This window comes from Rhinatrema bivittatum, chromosome 13 (genome assembly GCF_901001135.1).
Source record: "Rhinatrema bivittatum chromosome 13, aRhiBiv1.1, whole genome shotgun sequence".
NCBI lineage: Eukaryota > Metazoa > Chordata > Amphibia > Gymnophiona > Rhinatrematidae > Rhinatrema > Rhinatrema bivittatum.
In genome coordinates, this window is record NC_042627.1 from 61,506,088 (window position 1) to 61,527,291 (window position 21,204).

General features: G+C 43.4%; 1 protein-coding gene and 1 long non-coding RNA gene across 7 annotated transcripts in view; one reads left to right on the top strand and one right to left on the bottom strand.

The window, feature by feature from the left end:
- Positions 1-17,456, top strand: part of TM6SF1 (transmembrane 6 superfamily member 1) — a 188,698-nt gene extending 171,242 nt beyond the window's left edge. For all 6 annotated transcript variants that reach the window (XM_029575931.1, XM_029575932.1, XM_029575934.1 and 3 more), the window contains one exon: positions 16,782-17,456. In XM_029575931.1, coding sequence (XP_029431791.1) covers positions 16,782-16,973 — 192 coding nt within the window. In that variant the 3' untranslated portion in view covers positions 16,974-17,456. The remainder of the gene's footprint in view (positions 1-16,781) is intronic.
- Positions 3,647-4,313, bottom strand: LOC115075502. Its single transcript, XR_003852535.1, has 2 exons — positions 4,116-4,313; positions 3,647-3,999 (listed from the first exon to the last, which is right to left on the bottom strand). It is a non-coding gene; the product is annotated as an uncharacterized LOC115075502 (long non-coding RNA).
- Positions 17,457-21,204: the final 3,748 nt, after the last annotated feature.

A 21,204-nucleotide genomic window follows, 5' to 3' on the forward strand; every position in this document is an offset into this window, starting at 1 on the left:
TTTCTTTTTTTGTTTTAAATATTTGCTTTAGATACTATAAGCAGTTTCTGGAAAAGGTAAATTATAATAGAGGAGTAGATTCCCCCCCCCCCCCCCCCCCCCCCCCCCGGCTATTTTTCTCTCTGTTGGATGACTTCTTGGATCCATTTCTTTCTGTCCTCAAAAATGTATTTCTCATTTGGAAAAAAAAAACAAACCTATTATTATTGTCTAATCTTATTTAAAAAAAATACATTAAAATAATCTCATGGCTTCAGGCCATTTCTAAGCAGTTTGTTCTGTGTATAAACTAAAGAGAGATCAGGGTGAAATAGCTTATTTTTATGATTCTGTTTGGCAGTGCACCACTATTATTTATAACCAAAGTAGGGGGCATGATTAAAGAAGAAGCATGAAAATATTGAACATTTATACATGTAGTAATAGCACAGCACATTCCCAGCTACACAACAACTGTATGACAAACTGTTTGGTAAACTGAAAATGGATGTCTGTCTATAACACTATGAAATGTGCAGAATGGCAAGACTTAAGGCACATGCTGAACAGACAAGGCAAACTGAGGGACTAATGTTTTATGCCTGCTGAAGTACTAAGATTCCAGCACATTTCTCCTTTCCATTATAAAACTTTCACCTACCTCCATCCCCCACTCTTATTTGAAAAAAAGACAACCACCCACACTGCTATTGTGATCTTTGACTAGCATCTCATGTTCTTTGTGCAACAGAGGGCTGGGGGGGGCGGGGAGTCATACACAAGCTCACAGTGCCTGAAATAGCTGCTAACAGATGGAGGCAAAAGACAACAGCTTTTATATTGCTTCTATCTTTAAATGTGAGTTAATGCAAAAAATATGTCCTAAGCTCAGTGAGTGCTCCTCTATACAAGACTTCTTTTGTAAGTTTAAACTGTACCCTGGAACAGGTTATACTTAAAAGAGTAAACAAACACCAGAGATTATATTGTGCCAACAAATTTGCTTCTGTTATATTTACTAAAATGAAAGGTTAGGGTCATAGGATACCTATTTGATATATGGTGCTGATTATGTTTTAAGAGACTCCTAAGTGCCAACAATAACTTCAGTATGTTGTTTTGTATTATAATATATAATAATGGCCAAATTATTTGATATACTATTTCAAAGCCTGCCAGGATTCTAGAATATTTTTATCATTTTCTTTATTTATACTCTTATTTGTTTTAATACTTTTCCTTTCCTTGTCTGTCATATTCCTGAAAGTAGCATTTTCTCTTGAAATATGAGATTGAACTATGAGTTCCAAAGTTGTGTTACTTGATATTTTTGTACCCAATGGAATAAAAAAGGAATTTCTGGGCATAGCAGCACCATAAACTATATGCCTGAGACTGTTTTTAGTTTGGCAAGGAGAACAATGACTGTTGCCAGAAATAGTAGGCTGGGTCATAGATAAATGAAAATGGTGCCAGCAAATGTAGGGCTAGATTTATTAAAGTGAGCAAGTATTCCCTAAATTTAAAAAAATAATAATCTGGACTAAAAGCCCAGAGAGGGGGGGATCTAAAAGTTAGGGCTGGCTCAGCTGCTCCCTGATGTCACAGATCCACCTAATACCCCAGCTAGGAAGAACCTCAGAGACCTGAGCCAGACTTAAATGGAATGAAATCCATTCAACTAAATTTAGTATAGTTATTTGCCCATTACATAAAAGTGCATTATTACTGTACTCAGTCGTTTGACAGAATGATGACCTGTCATCTCGCATCCCTTCTACTACACACTGGAAGCACAACTAAAAGTACTTTAGCTAGATCCATTACATTTTATAAGTAATGGAGGACATGCATTTTGAGCTACTTCAGCTACTTGCCTTTCAGGGCTGACAGTCTCAACAAGGGAGAAGGAAATAATGTCCATGATCTCCTATTGGCACCTTATCAACTGCTTCAGACAAGTAAAGAAGCAGTGTACTACTTAGAAGACAGGAGAAAAAAAAACTACAGGCCAGGGATATTGAGCTCAGAAATCCAGGTGTTATGCAGCACAAAGAATGTTTAATACCTCAATGAATTAAGTCCTTATGTGAAAAATGACTGAAAAGGTATCGTTGATACTCAAAGAAAACAATACAGGATATTGACGTTCTTCTAAACACAAAATTATACAGAAGGTTAAAACAAAAACGTTCTTCTAAACACAAAATTATACAGAAGGTAAAACAAAAACAGCCACAGAAGTATATCAGTTTATCATAGTCACAGATAAACAATATTTATCAGTTCACTGTGAAGCTCAACAAGCTACAGCAAAAACATGGCTGTTAATCTGTGAAATAAGAGGTCATACATATCTCCCAACACAACAGTGTTTCAGCAACAAAATGCTTGCTTCAGGTCACATCTAGATCTTAAAACTAAAGAAAACAAATCTGTCAACTATTCAATAATCAAAGAAAATTTTCTTAAAACACTCAATAGAACTCTCATCTTACAGCATAAGAACATAAGATATGCCATACTGAGTCAGACCAAGGGTCCATCAAGCCCAGTATCCTGTTTCCCACCGTGACCAGTCCAAGTCACAAGTACTGGCAAGTACCCAAACATTAGATATATCTCATGATTCTAATGCCAGCAACAAGCAGTGGCTATTCCCTATTGATTAATAGCAGTTTATGGACTTCTCCAGGAATTTATCCAATCCTTTTATAAACCCAGCTACACTAACTGCCTTAACCACATCCTCTGGCAATGAATTCCAGAGCTTAATTGTGCATTGAATGAAAAAGAATTTTCTCTGATTTGTTTTAAATATGCTACTTGCTAACTTCGTGGTGTGCCCCCTAGTCCTTGTATTATCTGAAAGAGTAAATAATAGAGATGTGCTTCGGATAAAAATTTTGTATCGGGCTTCGTTTCGGCCCCCCCCCAATGGGAATTTCATTTTTCCCGTGGTTTGTTTTTTTTTTTTTAGGGGGCTCCGATATTCAGGTTAGTGCGCACAAAGGGGCGGATTTTAAATGCCCTGCGAGCGTAAATCCGGCCAGATTTACGCGCGCAGGGCCCTCGCGCGCCTATTTTGCATAGGCCGCCGGCGCGCGCAGAGCCCCGGGATGCGTGTAAGTCCCGGGGCTTTGTAAAAGGGGCGTGTCGGGGGCGTGCCTGGAGCAACGCGGCATTTTGGGGGCGTGTCACAGGTGACGCAGCATTTCGGGGGCGGCAATACGGGCGTGATTTCGGCCCGGGGGTGTTCCGGAGGCATGGCCGCGGCCTCCGGATCAGCCCCCGGGACCGGAACACGGAGCGGGGCTGCCGGCCGGCGCGCACAAAGTTGCCGACAAAGGTGTGGGGGGGGGGGGGGGGGGTTAGGTAGGGGAAGGGAAGGTGCGGGGGAGGGCGAAGGAAAGTTCCCTCCGAGGCCGCTCCGATTTCGGGAACAGGCAGCGCGCGCTGGGCTTGGCGCGCGCAGGTTGCACAAATGTGCACCCCCTTGCGCGCGCCGACCCCAGATTTTATAAGATACGCGTGGCTACACGCGTATCTTATAAAATCCAGCGTACTTTTGTTCGCGCCAATTTTTAAAATCTACCCCTAACCTGGCAAACAGGGTTGCCAGGTTTTCATGAAAGAACAAGCACTTTTTTCCAAAAAAAAAAAAAGCCCAAAAAAAGCCCAAAACACATGACATTGAAACACCAATGTCTGTGAGTCTCATAGATGACAAAGGTGCTTAACTTTTTGCATGTTTCTCTGTTTTAGCATGTTGCAGAAGGGTCTGCATGATGTGCACGAATGTCACACTTTCAAAATTTGCACATAGCCTTACTCCTATTGCTGAAAACAGGCTGAATCCATGCTTTTAGTTCACGTTCCTCTTCCCACGCTTTGCAGTACTTTTTACATTACTTAGCCCAGTTCTTTACTTTAGCCATAGTAGATCAAAACCATTTAGTAATGTAGCAGCCAAGGACGGAAACAGTAGGTATGGACAGGCTTTCTTACAGAGGTGATCTTCTGCAGGGAGAAGAAATGAAAGGAAAAAAAAGCAAAATTAGATGAAAACAAAAGTGTTGTAGAACAAATTAAAAAAAAAAAAATAGCATTACAAGTTTCCATGTCACATTTTTTACCTGTAGTCAGCGGGTATGGACAAGCTTTCTTTTTGTCAAAATAAGGATTTTTTATAAAGGTGATCTACTGCAGGGAGAAGAAATGAGAAAAAAAATAGATGAAATCAAGTGGAGTAGAACAAATTAAATAACACCTGCCCCTCACACTCATTCCCTCCTCTGAGCACATCCCTGGCCCCCCACGCACTCATTCCCCTCTCCCACTCCCTACAAACACGTCTTCAATTCCCTCATGCTCATTCCCCTTTCCAAGCACATCCCTGGCCCCCACACACTGATTCACCCTTCCCTACCCCCCTCCAAGCACATCTGTGGCCCCCACATTCTCATTCCCCCCTCCCAACATACTAATTCCTCCCCTCCTGATACCTGGCTTGTAGCTACACAGTCAGAAGATTCCTTCTCTGTTGCTTGCTGCAATGCCATGCTGGCCTTCCAGGTCTGCCCATGTGCGACGCTTGTGCATGCCATGCTGGTGCTGGGTCTGCCCACAAATGTGTCCTGTGAAGGTTTGCCGCTCTGATTGGCTTACTGCTGCAATAATTTAGGGTGCGCCTGCTATGGACAAGCTTCATCGCAGCAGCAGCCAATCACTGCAACATCAGAGCACAAGTCCCGCCCAAAAAAACGCGACTGGCAGGAAAAATAGTCCAATTAAAAGCAACCCGCGAATCGGAAAAAAAATCCCGCGAATGATTAGGAAAAGAAGCCCAATCTTGCGGTAAATAAGCGAGGTTGGCAACACTGCTGGCAGAGTTAGTGCACACTAACTCAAAAATGAAATTTTTCCGAAAAATTTCAGAAAAAATTCATTTTTCAGTTCTCCTGAACCATTCCAAATTAGGCAATTTCGTTGATATTGCCTAATTTGGGAAAAACAATTGCGCATCCCTAGTAAATAACTGATTCACATTTACCCATTTAAGTCCTTTCATGATTTTTCAGACCTCTATCATATCCCCCCTCAGCCATTTCTTCTTCAAGCTGAACAGCCCTAACCTCTTTAGCCTTTCTTCATAGGAGAGCAGTTCCATGCCCTTTATCATTTTGGTTGCCCTTCTCTGTACTTTCTCTGGCACTCAAACGTTGTGTCTCAAAGCAATTAAAAATGATAGATCAAGTCTCATAATATAAACCTTCAATACTGACACAGATTTGTTTTGTTTAGTTTTAAAATCTATACGTAGCCTTTCTGAGGCAAACATTTAGGTGCAGAAACACCATGGTGTCAGATGATATGTATGACCTTTTATTTCCTAGATTAACAGCCTTTTTCTGCTGTATTATGTTTATCTGTGACCATAAGTTGATGTACTTTGTGTAACCTTGATTTTTTTTATGTGCAAAAAGAAAAATATGTACATATATAAAAAAAAAGGGTATTTTGGATTTAATCAAATGGTAAATGATTTGATACTTTGTGCTAGCTTATGATCATATCTACAGCCTACTGCAATTCTCCTTTAAGTACCAGAAGTAGAATTATAAATAGAGGTCATAATTGCATGAAAAACAAGTTTGGTAATGGTAATATAATTAATAAATGACAGCAGAAAAAGATCAAATTTCCTATCCAATGTGTCCACTTTGGATAGATGGGGTGAATATGGGAATTTATATGCTCAACACCAGCTCCCCATCCCCATGTCTTTTACCTGAATTTTCAACCTCTTTCCTGCCATTGTCCTCCATATCAGTCTCAAGCATGTCCAGAATCTGTTAGTACTGGCCTCTACTAGCCCCATGGGTAGGACATTTCAGACCTTATCTTCTTCTATGATTCTTTAGACCAATATTTATTTATTTAGGCATTTTATATACCGTCATTCCAATAGAAGATCACAATGGTTTACAAAATCAGCATTCATATTCTGAGTCAGCATTCATATTCTAGGTCAACACATCAACATCAAGTTAACTAGGGTGCTATGGGTGTGGTTTGTAATACATAATTTCCATTTCTTTATCCTTTTTGTATTAATCTGTAAGTTGTCGTGTTACACTTTACATTGTTCAATACTTATTGCTCATTCTACTAATATTATCTATGGTTTTTAATTCAAAACGGTTTTATTAATTTTAAACAGGCAGATGCAAACAGCAATATGTAGTACATCAGTAAGGGTGTGACAGATTAAAAAAGTTAGCCAACAAGTATGGGAACAATGACATATCAGCGCAACCCCTGATGTACACAGAATGTTTCAGCCCTCTGCCTCCCCACCCCTCAGCTCTCTAGGTTCTGCCAATAGTCCAGGTAATCCCATTAATCAGCATGTCCCACATGGATTCCATATGCCTCAAGCATTCAAAATATGGCTGCGGATTTGGTGAGGTAGAGATTGAATATAAGAGTCCCAAAAGTGTAGAAAGCGACGATCACGTTGAAAAGAGGTAATCGCCCACTGCTTGTCCATTTTCATCAGTCGATGAAAATGATTCCTCCATTGCCAGTATAATGGGGAATCAGGGGATTGCCAGCTTAATAGGATAATTTTTTTCCCACTGCAAAGGCATTCCTCAGCAATAACCGTGGCCTCTGTCCCCGGATTAATCCGGAGGGGATCTGTCCAAACAATACCATACCGAGGGAGCAAGGAAGAGCAATATCCAAGAGACCTGAGAGATAGTGAACCGTCCGTGTCCAAAACTTCTGCACCCGAGGACAACCCCAGAACTTATGAAGTAGAGTACCCTCGGCCACATGGCATTTCCCACAAAGCCCCGTTGGCACAAGTTTAAAGTATACCATTCTAGATGGCGGAATGTAGGCCCTCCAAAGAAACTTAAACTACATTTCATGATAGTATGTGTTAGAGGGGGCGTTAAATAGATGACGGAAGCAGCTGTGCAAAATAGCCACCGTTACCTCGGTCCCTCCCTCCTTGTGCCAGCGCTTTTCTAATATAGTGGAAACATCAACAGAAGAATTCCCCATCAGTTTCTTTTAATACTGGCTAGGGATGGGTTCTTCTGCGTGGATAGGGCAAATAAAGTTTCCAAGGAGCCAACTTGACGTGAATCTTTACTTTCTGATGGAAGAGAATGTATATAATGTTGTAATTGTAAATATGAGAATACCTGTGCCGAGGGCAATCCATATTGCTGTGTTAAAGTCGTGAGAGGCAGTAACTTACCCTCCCTATCCAAAACATGGCTCAAATATGAAATTCCTCGGGCAGTCCAGCCCTGAAAGCCAGCCGTCTGGGAACCTGGTGTAAAATCAGGATTTCCCCTTAGGGGCAAAAAATAGGCACACACACGTGGAAGATGTAATAATTTTGTGGTCAACCTCCATGCGGCACGTAAGGGGGCAAAGAGGGCTGCAACCAGCAGTGAATAGGAGAACTGGGAGGTCTCTGCCTGAAAGACATAACATAAGTCGACGGGGTCTACCAAAGTTTTTTCCGCCGATATGTCTATATAATTTGATTTCCTCAAGAGCCAATCCTGTATAATTCTAAGGTTACCCGCTAAATTATAAAATCTCAGATTAGGTACACTGAGCCCACCTTGACCCCACCGAGCCTGTAGTGAACGAAGGGGTATACGCGCCCATTTCCCCTGCCACAAAAATCTTCGTAAAGCATGCTCCAGCTGCCCCTTATCAGAAGCAGTTAGAGCGAGTGGTAAATTTTGAAATAAAAAAAGCCATTTAGGAAGAATAATCATCTTGAATAAATTAAGCCGACCCAGTAGAGAGAGGGGCAATGAGCGCCAAGTATCCAGTTACTCCCTCGTTTTTTTTCAAAAGGGGGGTTACATTACTGGTGTATAAGAAATGAAGTTGGGCCAAAATAGAAATACCCAAGTACCGAATCTGGAAGGTGGCCCAAGACATTGGGAACAGAGACCCCCATATGTCTTTCAGGAGGGGGGAAACGACAAGGCTTCTGATTTCCCATGGTTGAGCTTAAAACCGGCAAAGGAACCAAATTCTTGAAAAAGCTCTAATAGGGCGGGAAGTGAGTTCTTAAGGTTCGTCAGAAAAACCAAAATGTCGTCAGCGAATGCTGCATATTTGAAAGTCTCCATCTGAAATCGTACCCCCGTTAATAGTGCGTGTATTTTGAATGGCTAATAACAATGGCTCGAGCTGTAATACAAATAGTAAAGGGGACAAGGGACAGCCCTGTCTTGATTCTCGAGATATGGAAAAGGATTCTGATTGAGAATTATTGGTCACTATGGTAGCCAGAGGTCCCTGATATAGCAGTTGTATTGCTTGATAAAAATAAACCCGTGATTCCCACTTGCTGAAGAATTTGGAACAAATAACTCCACTCCACTCGGTTGAATGCTTTCTCTGCGTCAAAACTGACCACCAAATGAGGTATATTCTTATGTTGACACAAGGTCATGGCAGTTAAAACCTTACGAATATTAGAGCGTATCAATGTCTAACAAACCCCACTTGGCCAGAACCGAGCAGATCTGGAAGTATGGTGACCAAACGATCTGCCATAATTTTAGCCAAAAATTTTTGGTCTACATTTAATAATGAAATCGGGCGGTAAGATTCTGGTTTTAGAGGGTCTTACCCCGGTTTGGGAATCAATGTGACATGAGCTTTATTCATGTGCTGGGGATATGAGCCAAGTGTTGTTAGCGCATTAAAAGGTGTTTGTAAGAGGGCCAACTAGAGAGTCCAGCATACTTTTATAAAATTCTGCCATATAGCCATCTGGTCCTGGAGCTTTGTATTTTTTTGCAGTTTTGATGACCAATCACACCTCTTCCTGAGAAATAGGACTATTTAGCCAATTTTGTTGCTCCACCGTTATTCGGGGAGTAGGCACTCTGTTACAAAATTGCTCGCGGATCAAGGAGTTAGTATGTTCCGAGTAGAGAGAGGAATAGAAGTCTCTGAAGGTGCGTAAAATTGAGGGAGTGTCCCGTACTATGCCTCCCTTGGGAGAGTAAAGTGCCGGAACAAGCCGGGATGCTTGCTGAGACTTAATAAGATTAGCCATCATTCTACCTGATTTATTTCCATATTAGAACAGGCGAAATTGAAAATATGCTAAACCTTTTTTGGCCCTCTGGTGTATCAAAGTATTAAGTTCAGTTTGGATTGCGAAGTATGTTGTCCTATGGGTAGCGGTGAGTGTCTGCTGTAATGCCTGCCTGCCTGCTTGCCGAAGTTGTACTGTTAAACATAATAATCTTTTATCCAAAAGTTTCCTTCGACATGCCATAAAGGCTATCACATCCCCCCTCAACACCGCCTTTGCAGTATACCAAAACAGAACCGGCTCTGACTTATGTTCACCATTAAAATGAAGTTATTCATCCCCTTTAGATCTTAGATATTCTAATTGGGATAACACTGCTTTTTCTAGGACTTTAGTAGGTTGGATATTGGTCGATAATTGTTTTATTTTTCAGGATTGGTTTAAATCACAGCTTGTTTTGCCCCAGCGGGAACCAATCCTTCTGATAGCAAGTGATTATGGTTGTGTTGGAGTGATTACACTGTGTACTGTTTTCAGGGAACTTGTGGTGATTGGGTCCAGTGGGTGGATAGCAGGCTTAATTTTTGTAATGATTTGGTTAATTTCAAATTTAGATACTGATCCAACACGCAAGTCCCCTCCATGTCTTATTAAGTTTTCTAATTATCCACCTAGCAAAACTAGTGAAGCCATTGTCTAAAACATCCAGCCTTCCAATGCTCATTGAAATTTCATTTTAACCATGGTCACGCTATGCAGATTACTCCATTGGCTTCTTGAAAGCCCAGTACAGTCTTGCCACAATTGTTAGGGTTGTAACAACTACTCAGTGCAGGTTATCATTTAGCTACTCCTGTGGCCTTTAGTGCCACTAGGTCATGCTTCTGCTGTTCATTCTCTTTTTTGCAAGTAAGGATCTTCTGTGTTTATTCCATAATAGTTTGAAATATCTTAGCCTCCACCACCTCCTCCAAGAGGGCATTCCAGGGATCCACTAACCTTTCAGTGAAAAAATATTTCCTGAGAATCCTGAGGCTACTCCTTGGAGCTTCATATCATGTTGCTTGGTTCTACTGCTTGCTTTCTATTGAAAAAAGGTTTACTTCTTATGTATTATTTCAGATATTTAAATATCTCTATCATATCGCACCTGTTTCTCCTCTCCACTAGCCTTTAGAGATATTTAGGTCTTTAAGTTTCATGAGGCTTTTGCTGCAGACTCTACTCCATTTTAGTTGCCTTTCTCTGAACTACCTCTAGCCTATCTGTATCCTTTTGGAGGTATGGCCTCCAGAACTGAACACAATATTGAAGGTGAGGTCTTACCAGTAACCTGTACAGAAGCATTATGACCTTTTTTTTCTGCTAATTATACCTCTCACTATGCAACCTAGCATCCCAACGCCTTGTCATGCTGTTTTCGACCTTGAGATCATCAGATGCTATCGCCCTGAGGTCCTTCGGGTTGGTGCATATCGGCTTTCTCACAGGACAAGTAGGATGGTAGTCCTCACATATGGGTGACATCACAGGATAGAGCCCAATCACAGAACACTTTTGTCAAAGTTTCCAGAACTTTGACTAGCCCCTACTGGGCATGCCCAGCATGGCACTAACCCCGCAGCCAGTAGGGGGCCCCCTTCAGTCTTCTTTTTTCCACGCAGTAGTAGCCTCGCGGTTAAGGAGCTCTACAGAGATTCCTGACAGGAATTTTCCTCACGGAATTACTAAAAGTTAATTTGCCCCACAGGGGTCCCTCCTTTAACTTTTCCAAGCCGCGGTACTCTGGTAAGTTTTTACCTGTTTTCCGTCGATTACAGTCAAGTTTGGCCCTTGCGGCCTACTGGCCGTCGACCTTACCGTGGCTCATTTTTTTCTATGTCCATGGCGTCGGGGTTCCATCTGTGCCCAGACTGTAATCACACCATGTCCATCACAGACCCCCGTAAAGTCTGTGTAATGTGTCTTGGACGAGAGCACGATGTCTTGACCTGCACCAAATGTGCCCTAATGACACCAAAAGGTCGCATGGCCAGAATGGAGAAGATGGAACTTCTCTTCCGTGCTCAAACCCCGACTCCGTCCATTGCATCGATGTTGTCCAAACCAGCTTCATCAACTTCGCGCCAGCATCGACCACCGGCTGGTGACCGTCAGCATCGACGACATCTTGGCCTTCGACACCCTCTACTCCCCCTCAGGACCGAGGGGATTGTAGAGACAAAGATCGCCATCGACATCGAAAGTCTCGCACCATCGAGGGAGCGAAATCATCGTCTAAGCCGCCGAAGAAACCCTGTCCAAAAAAGGCACCAACCTTTTCGGCGACCGGGTCACTGAGGCAACCCTCACCTGACAGGGTATCGGAAGCCGCGACTCCACCTTTAACGGTGGTCCCTCCGGCTATGCCTCTGCCTCTTTCTCTTCCGGAGCTGGGGCTTCTTGCTCCAGGTCTCCGAGAAGAACTGGACCAAATGGTTTAGGAGGCCATCGACAAAGCAATGCAACGACTCCAGGTTCCTCTGGCACCGACACTGGTACCGATTTGTGGAACCGACCACCGACCGATTCCGGCAGCGTTGGCACCGCTGCTCTCCAGGATGGAAGCGCTCATTGCCGCTTTTCCACCGATGGACCCTGGGTCACCGATGGCTCCAGTACCCTCCCCGCTTACTCTGTCATTGGGAGGAGAAACACAGTTCCGCATCCCTCCATCGGGAGTTCTGCCGATGCCTCAGCCATCGATGCCGATACGCCCGTCGGTGCCACCGAGCCATCCATCGATGCCCTCTATGCCTGCGCTGGTGCCTTCAATGCCTTCATCGGTGCCTCCAATTATTCCTTCGGAGCCTAGATCAGGACCTTCAGGTATCCAACCACCCCGTCCCCCTCTACTTCCTAGAGAGGCAGGTGCTGATCCCTATGACACCTGGACTGATGATTCCTCCCCAGACACCGATGATTTGCCTTCACCACCTTCACCCACTGAAAGTAGAAAGCGTTCTCCTCCAGAGGACCTTTCCTTTATAAATTTTGTGAAGGAAATGTTTGAATTGGTTCCCTTCCAATTACAGACTGAACAGGATGATAGACATTAGATGATGGAGTTGCTCCATTTTCTGGATGCTCCCAAGGAAATAACCTCCATCCCTATCCACCAGGTTCTTCTAGACTTCCTGAAGAAGAACTGGGAACATCCTGGCTCCATTGCTCCAGTCCATAGAAAAGCTAACACTACCTATTTGGTGCAGTCAGCTCCGGGCTTTCAGATGCCTCAATTGGATCACCAATTTGTAGTAGTAGAATCTGCACAGAAGAGAGCAAAGAGGTCAAAGCCTCACACTTCTTTCCCCCCTGACAAGGAACAGAGGTTTCTAGATGCCATTGGTTGCCGAGTCTTCCAAGGATCAATGCTCATTTCCAGAATTGCCGCTTATTAGCTCTATATGACCCAATATAATAGGGTCATTTTTAAGCAGATACAAGACTTGACAGACTCCCTGCCTCAGCAATTTCAAGATCAGCTCCAAACCCTAGTAAACAAGGGTTTTGAGGCAGGCAAGCATGAGATCAGATCATCTTATGAAATCTTAGCAGCTGCAGATACCCTGGTAGCAGTGTCAATTTCAGCAAGAAGGTGGGCCTGGCTCAAGTCTTCTGACCTTCGCCCTGAGGTACAAGACAGGTTATCAGACCTGCCCTGTGTAGGAGATAATCTGTTTGGCGAACAAATTCAACGGACGGTGGCGGAACTTAAGGACCATCATGAGACCCTAAGACAGATCTCTCTGATGCCTTCTGACTACTCTTCTAAACAGCCCTTCCAAAAGGACTCTAAGAAGTCATTCTTCCACCCGAAGAAGTCCTACCTGTCACCAACCAGGTCCAGAACTTTTCAAAAAGCCCAGTCTCGTCAGACACGGAAACAAAAACTGCAAGCAGCTCCTAAACCAGGACCCGCTTCAGGTTTTTGACTTCTACCTAGAGAGCAGCAGCCAGCTTCCATTGCCTCCCATACCAGTGGGAGTTTGATTGTGCCACTTCCACAACACATGGCACTCAATCACTTCAGACCAATGGGTACTGGCGATAATTACTCAGGGTTACCATCTGAACTTTCTCTCCGTGCCACCGGACTCCCCACCTCTACCGATGTGGAGAACATCCGATCACTCCATCCTTCTGGATCAAGAGGTCTCCCTCCTTCTCCAGTCCAAGGCAATAGAACCCATACCCTACTCTCAGCATGGCCTAGGATTCTATTCCCGGTACTTTCTAATCCCCAAAAAATCAGGAGGCGTTCGTCCTATTCTGGACCTACGGGCCCTCAACAAGTACCTCCAGCGAGAGAAGTTCAAGATGGTAACCTTAGGCTCGCTTCTTCCTCTTCTACAAAGAGGAGACTGGCTCTGCTCTCTGGACCTCCAGGACGCATACACTCATATTGCGATAACGCCATCTCTTCGCAAATACCTGAGGTTTCTAGTAGGCCCCAAGCACTATCAATACAGAGTGCTTCCATTCGGCCTAGCATCTGCATCACGAGTCTTCACAAAATGTCTCGTAGTAGTTGCAGCCTTCCTCAGGACTCAAGGTGTTCACGTCTACCCCTATCTAGACGACTGGTTAATCAGGGTTCCCACTCAGCAAGCTGCTCTGTCGTCCCTCAAACTAACCTTACAAAATCTAATTTCATTAGGATTTCTCGTCAACTATGACAAATCCTACTTAGTCCCATCTCAAACCTTGTCGTTCATTGGGGCAGACTTGGACACCTTGCAGGCAAAGGCTTTTCTGCCTCGACAGCAAGCTTTCACTCTCGTGTCTCTTGCACACCAGCTGCAGTCTCAGCACTCCGCGACTGCACGCCACTTTCTTATCCTCCTGGGACACATGACGTCCTCAGTTCAGGTCACACTAATGGCCCGTTTCGCCATGAGAGTCATGCAGTGGACTCTAAGGTCTCAATGGACTCAAAGCATTCAGCCCCTGTCGACCATTGTCCACGTAACAGTCTCACTCCGTCAGTCTCTAGGCTGTGGAAAAATCTGATCAATCTCCTCCATGGCTTGCCCTTTCAGGCTCCAGACCCTCAATTAATTCTCATCACCGATGCTTCCAACCTCGGATGGGGAGCCCATGTGGCCAATCTGCAGCCACAAGGATCTTGGTCTCCAGAGGAAGCCAAATACCAAATAAATTTCCTGGAGCTTCGAGCAATCAGATATGCTCTCAGGGCATTTCAGGATTGCCTCTCAAATCAAGTTATCCTGATCCAGACTGACAACCAGGTGGCCATGTGGTACATCAACAAACAGGGAGGCACGGGCTCCTTCCTTCTGTGTCAGGAAGCTGCACAGATATGGGCGGAAGCTCTCTCCCATTCGATGTACCTCAGGGCCACCTACTTGCCAGGAGTGGACAATATGTTGGCAGACAAGCTAAGTCACATCTTTCAACCGCACAAGTGGTCTCTCAACCCCTCAGTAGCGAACTCCATCTTCCAACAATGGGGATATCCTCAAATAGATCTCTTTGCATCTCCTCAAAACCGCAAAGTAGAGAACGTCTGCTCTCTCATTCGCAGCAAACACTCTCAGCCCAGAAACGCATTCTCCCTCTTGTGGGCAATCAGTCTACTCTATGCATTCCCTCCACTTCCTCTTCTCTCGAAGACTCTCGTGAAGTTACGTCAGGACAAGGGAACCATGATCCTGATAGCACCTCACTGACCACGCCAAGTGTGGTTTCCAATACTTCAGGATCTCTCCATTCGCAGGCACATTCCCTTGGGAAAGGACCTGCTTCTGATCACTCAAAACGATGGGTGCCTCCGCCACCCTAACCTTCACGCCTTGTCCCTGACGGCATGGATGTTGAAAGGTTAATCCTTCAGCCACTTAACCTTTCTGAACCAGTTTCCTGTGTCTTGATTGCTTCATGGAAGCCTTCCATGAGAAAATCTTACTCTTACAAATGGAACAGGTTTACGTCATGGTGCTCTTCTGAATCCCTTGACCCCTTCACCTGTCCAATCACGAAGTTTTTGGACTATCTCTGGCACTTAGAGTCAGATCTAAAAACTTCTTCCATCAGAATGCATGTCAGTGTGGTAGCCGCCTTCCATAAAGGTGTCGGGGATGTTCCTATAATCAGTACAACCCCTTGTAACACATTTTCTGAAAGGCTTGCTTCACCTCAAGCCTCCACTGCGTCCTCTGGCCCCTTCTTGGGACCCTCAACTTAATTTTGGGTCGGCTCATGAAACCACCATTCGAGCCTCTTCACTCCTGTGATCTTCGCTATCTCACATGGAAAGTGATTTTCCTTCTGGCAATCACTTCAGTTCACAGTGTTAGTGAATTACAGGCCCTAGTTACTTATCCGCCTTACACTAAACTTCTGCAGGACCGGGCAGTATTCCACACTCACCCTAAATTTTTACCTAAGTAGTTTCGGATTTTCATCTAAATCAATCCTGTGAGAACACCTGTTACAGGTAAAGCAACCCCCCCCCCCCCCAAATCATTTACTGATCCCTTGTTATTTCTGCATCCCAAATGTCTCATGTTTTATATATTGAATCTTAACTGCCAAACATTCAGCCACTCAAGCTTTTTTAGATCACTTCTCATTCTGTCTATTCCCTCAAGGTTTCTGTTATTCCATAGATCTTCATAGCATCTACAAAAAGGTAACATTTCCCTCTGCGATATTCTTAAAGTTATTGAATATAATCAATCAGCTCCAGAACCAATCCCTGGGGCACTTCACTAATCACTTTTTTTTCCATGGAATAGGATAACTGAATAATTTTCATGAAATATGTTACATATACAGTGTGTATATGTGTACACACACACACACACATACTGAGTTGGCAGTAAATAACAAGAATTATGTTACCTTATAGGAATAAATACCAAAACAAAATCAAGAACACCCAAATAATGTGAATACATGAAAAAACAAATTTTTTGTATAAAATTTCCCTTTTCTTTATAACAAATTAATTTGTTACAAAGAAAAACTTTATTAAAAAATTGGTTTTCCACATATTCACATTATTTAGTAATTTTCAGACTGGTGCATGAGCACATTTGTGCACACATGTTGGCTCGTGCCCTGGTTCGCGGTCATTTAGCATTGTATAAAATAGTCTGGACCCGCGCATGTGTGCCAAATTTTAAGTGGACGTCTGTGTGTGCAAATCCCACTTTTGCCGCATAAATCAGGGGATTTTGAAAGTGCACACTGATGCCATTCCTAGTTTTACCAGTTTGTCCCCAGTTTGCCCAGTTGAGAGGTCCTCTAACCCCCCCTTGGTTTGATAGCCTTCACCCCTCTTTGCAGTTAGCCCTGACCCTTAAAACCTCGCAGATCTGCCTAGTTTTTTTTAAATTTTAACTTGCAAGGCATCCATAGCAGAAGTAAAGTTATGCTGCAGGGGACCTTGGCATGCGCTGGTTGCGTGAGTATTTATGCATACATTTCAGTTTCATGCTCTAGAATGCTCATGCCCCACCCCTTTTTGAAAACTTTTGAGATGTGCATGCTGCAGGAGATAGGTGCATATCTTGGCTGCTTTTAAATTCCGCTCGGCCCATGCAAGCCCAACTTCTTTGTGCAGCTCTTAATGTGCGCATCGGGCTTTTAAAATTCATCTCAAACTATCTTGTTTATGCTCTGTGTTTCTGTTTTATGTCTGCAGGCACAGTTTTCCCATATTGGTGCTTCTCTCCATGCCAGAACGCCTTATATCTACAGAGTGCCGCAAGAGGCTAAAATGGCCTTTTTATCAATAAATATACTGTATGGAATTCTGCCACAACTTCTGGCTTATAGGTGTGTCTACAAACCAGAGTTCTTCATGAAATCAAAGCAAGATATAAAAGCTGAATGAAACAACAAATTTCCTAATGATGGTTGTGGATAAATGTGGCTTCTGACATATCAACTGTTCAAGGACCTCATCAAAAACTTAGTAAATAAGACTGTTTGATCTTAATAGTGTATCTTAAAAATGTAAATAAGCCCTCTAATTTTTTTAGAATATCATTTTTCCTTTGAATGCACAAATCATTAGGTGACACCAGAAATGTATTGGGTTTAGTCGACTACTTCATGGGAAGATCAAAAATAACTTTCTAAACATAAAATGTCTTCCTATCATTTTGCTTAGTGTGGGCAGAGCAAAGAACTGTGACCATGGAGACCTTGGATCGTTTCCCTATCTCTGTTCACACTGTGACCTTGAGTAAATCACTTACCTCTTCTCAAATGTATAGATTGTAAGCTCATTTGAACAGGGATGTTATAGTCAATTATATTATGTAATAATGCTGTGTACACGGATGGTGCGATATAATAAATATTATTGGGTCAATTGTTAGGTTTTATTAGATGCAGTCCTAAATTCTGATGGCTTTTAATGCTAAGTAAATGTTTCTTTTTGAAAGCTAGTTCTGGCAGAGAAGCTATCTTTCAGAATCCATCTGCCTTTACTGTCTCTCTTTTCAGCAGTGCTTATTTCAAAAGTAAGTTGATTTAATCCTCTAAGGTTTTTTTGTATGTGATTGCATGGATGATTCAAAATCAGATGGTTAACCTTGACAGAGTGAAATATGTTACCAACTCATTCAAACCAATTTATTAACTACATTTTTATATGTTTTTGGAGTATGAACAGCTAATACACAGACAACAAGAGACACATGATGCACAGCTTTATTGTATATTCTTTACAGGTAAGGAGATTTCAAAGGTCATTTTTGCAAGGCATCCATATAGTTAAATTTACCTCATCTGATATGTTCCATATAATACCCATGCCTGTTTTCCACAACTGTAAGCCAAATTAATCATATATGGAAAGACTTGTTCTAAGCATTCCAGTATTATCAACAATGAGGTTAATATTCAAAGGTATTTATCTGGATAAATACCAACTTCTGAATATCATTGAATAAATAAAATATCATTGAATACATTTTATCTGGATAAGTGAGAGGTTCTGGGGCAGAGTTGCCACATCTTGAGTCTTCTTAAATAAGCATTGGCCATCTTATTTAATATTTTCTAAACTGCATATATATAAAAGAGGGGGGAGGCTTAATAGCTGTTAAATTGTTTACCTTGGCCCCAACTTCAGTAGAGTTTTAACTGGATATTAGGTACAAGATGTAAACCCTGATGCTACAACTATTAACATTTTGTATATTATCCCAGGACAAGCAGGATATTAGTCCTCACATATGGGTGATGTCACTAACAGAGCCCTAGTGCAGGAAAGCTTTCTGTCAAAGTTTCTAGAAACTTTTGACTGGCACTGTGGTGCCACTGAGCATGCCCAGCATGCTATGATATTCTCTGCCACAGGTCTCTCTTCAGTCTTCGTCTTTCCGCGCTGCTGTAGGCATCGCGGGATAGGAGCCATTGAGATTCTCTCAACACACTTTTTGACTGTAAAGTCAAAGTTGTCTTGATATTCTCTTTCACAAATCTCTCGGGGTATTTTCTTCACCGGCTGGTGAGTACCTCTTTCTCATTTTTTCCTTCCTGCTGAAGGAAAATTTTTCCTCTCACGAATTCTCACTTCTTTTCGACGGCTGTCGACTGGAAATATGGCTACAGGATTTAAAAAATGTCCTGTATGCGCTCGAAAAATGTTGATTACCGACCCGCACATCGAATGTGTGCTGTGCCTCAGAGAAAAACATGAGGTAAATAATTGCCCACAATGCGCTGAGATGACGCCGAAGGGCCGCAAAGCTCGACTGGAGAAAATGGAACATCTGTTCCATCTTCAGCTCATCCTATCGCCTTAGACATCATCGAAGTCGTCTCCGGCCAGAGCAACTAAGCGCCTGTTACTTAAAAAACCATGCCTGGGACCGTCGGGGGATCATTCGTCGCCTTCATAGTCTGCGACGAAATCCATCGAACCTCAAAAATCAAAGCACAAGCATCGACATCTGAACCCGCTCCCCAGGAACCATCGACGGCGAAGCGGCCACGGCCAGAGGAAACCGGCGCCTAGGCCTCATCCTCCGTCTTCAATACCTGATCCTCTGCAGGGCTCTGCACCGGATCTTACACCTCAGCCTCCGCCACCGCTTACAACTGCTCTGGTACCATCAGTTGTAACGCCGGAATTGTCTGATATCAGACAAGTGGTATCACAGGCTTTCATGGAACAACAATTGATTCCGATGGGCTCGTCGATGCCGATGCTTCTAGCATCGATGCCGGTGTCTACGTTCACACCGAAGACAAAAGGTGACTTGATGTCGACACCAAGAATAATAACTGCGTCGACATCGATATACGCACAACTGCCATCGACCTCTTAGACATCGATACCGATGTTACCAATGTTTCAACACAGAGGCGACCACCTTCGACATCGACGTCGATTCCTACTGCTATTCCATCGACGCAATCACCACTGGAAGAGCCAGAAGTTCAAGATCTAGCTTTCTTCCAGTGTCTACTACAAAGATATCAGGATGTCAGACACTTTACCAAAAAAACCAGTGGAACAGACATCTCCATTGCCACCTATCGATGACCCATGGCCAGGTCCAACAGGAATACATCTACCACCCAAATCCACCATAAAATCTCCTTATAGAGATGATGAGGACAATTCTTGGGATAACCACGATACAGACACGTACTCTGAGGGCTTCATGTTGGAACCTTCACCACCGGAACCGAGAAAAAAGTACCCACCAGAAGACCTGTCATTTTCCACCTTTATCCAGGATATGGCAGACACCATTCCTTTTAAGTTGGAAGCAGAGCAAGACACTAGACAGCACACTCTAGAGGTCCTGCAATTTGTAGATCCACCCAAGCAAGTTTTGGCCACCCCAATTCATGAGGTACCCTTAGATCTCCAACACCGGATCTGGGAGCATCCATCTACAGTTTCACCAGTAAATAAACGGGTGGATTCAACTTATCTGGTACAGACAGCACCTGGTTTCCAAAAGGCACAACTACCAAATCAATCAGTGGTAGTTGAATCTGCCCAGAAAAAAATCAAGGCGTATCCGCCCTCACTCCTCAACTTCCCCGGGTAAGGATCACCGCTTCCTCGATTCCTTGGGAAGAAAAGTGTATCAGGCTGCAATTCTAAATTTCAGAATCTCTGCATAACAGTTATATATGACACAGTGTCAGAGAGACTTATGGAAACAGATGGAAGAATTCACAAATTCTTTACCTGCACAGTTTCAAGAACCAGCACAGGCCATAGTGAACAAAGGCCTAGAAGCAGGGAAACATGAGGTGAGAGCGGCTTATGATAGCTTTGACACTGCCTCCAGGACTGCAGCTGCTGGAATTACTGCTCGCAGTTATGCATGGCTCAAGGCCTCTGATCTCAGGCCTGAGGGCCAGGAAAAACTTGTAGATTTACCGTGTTTGGGAGATAACTTATTTGGAGATAAGGTCCAAGAAGCAGTCCTACAGCTAAAGGACCATACAGAAACATTACGTCAGCTGTCCCAAATGCCTCAGGATACTTCCGCACAACCTCAAAGACGCCTACACCGGAGGGAACCTAGGCGTTCTTATTACAGGCCTCGAAGATACTACTCCCAAACTTCCAGGAGTAGATCTACTAGGCCTCAACAACAACGCTCCCAAACAAGACAACCTAGAGCTCCTCGCACACAACCTCCGCCTCAGTCAAGCCTAGTGGTGGGGTTTTGAGATTCAAGCCAGAGAACAAGCCACATCTTTAAATCCTCAAACACAACTTCCAGTGGGGGGAAAGAGTATCCCACTTTCCACACACTGGCAAACAATAACAACAGACCAATGGGTACGCTCCATAATCGCCCATGGTTACAAACTAAATTTCCTCTCCATTCCACCAGATTCTCCACAGAGTTTCTGCCCACAGCAAAAATCTCAGCTAACTCATCTACAAGCAGAATTATCCACCCTTCTGAGAGCCAAGGCTATCCAGTTAGTACCTTGGACTCAGCAGGGCAGAGGATTCTATTCCCGTTACTTCCTCATTCCAAAGAAAACAGGAGGCCTACGTCCCATCCTCGACCTCAAATCTCAACAAATTTCTAAAGAAAGAGAAGTTCAGGATGATTTCTCTAGGCACCATGCTC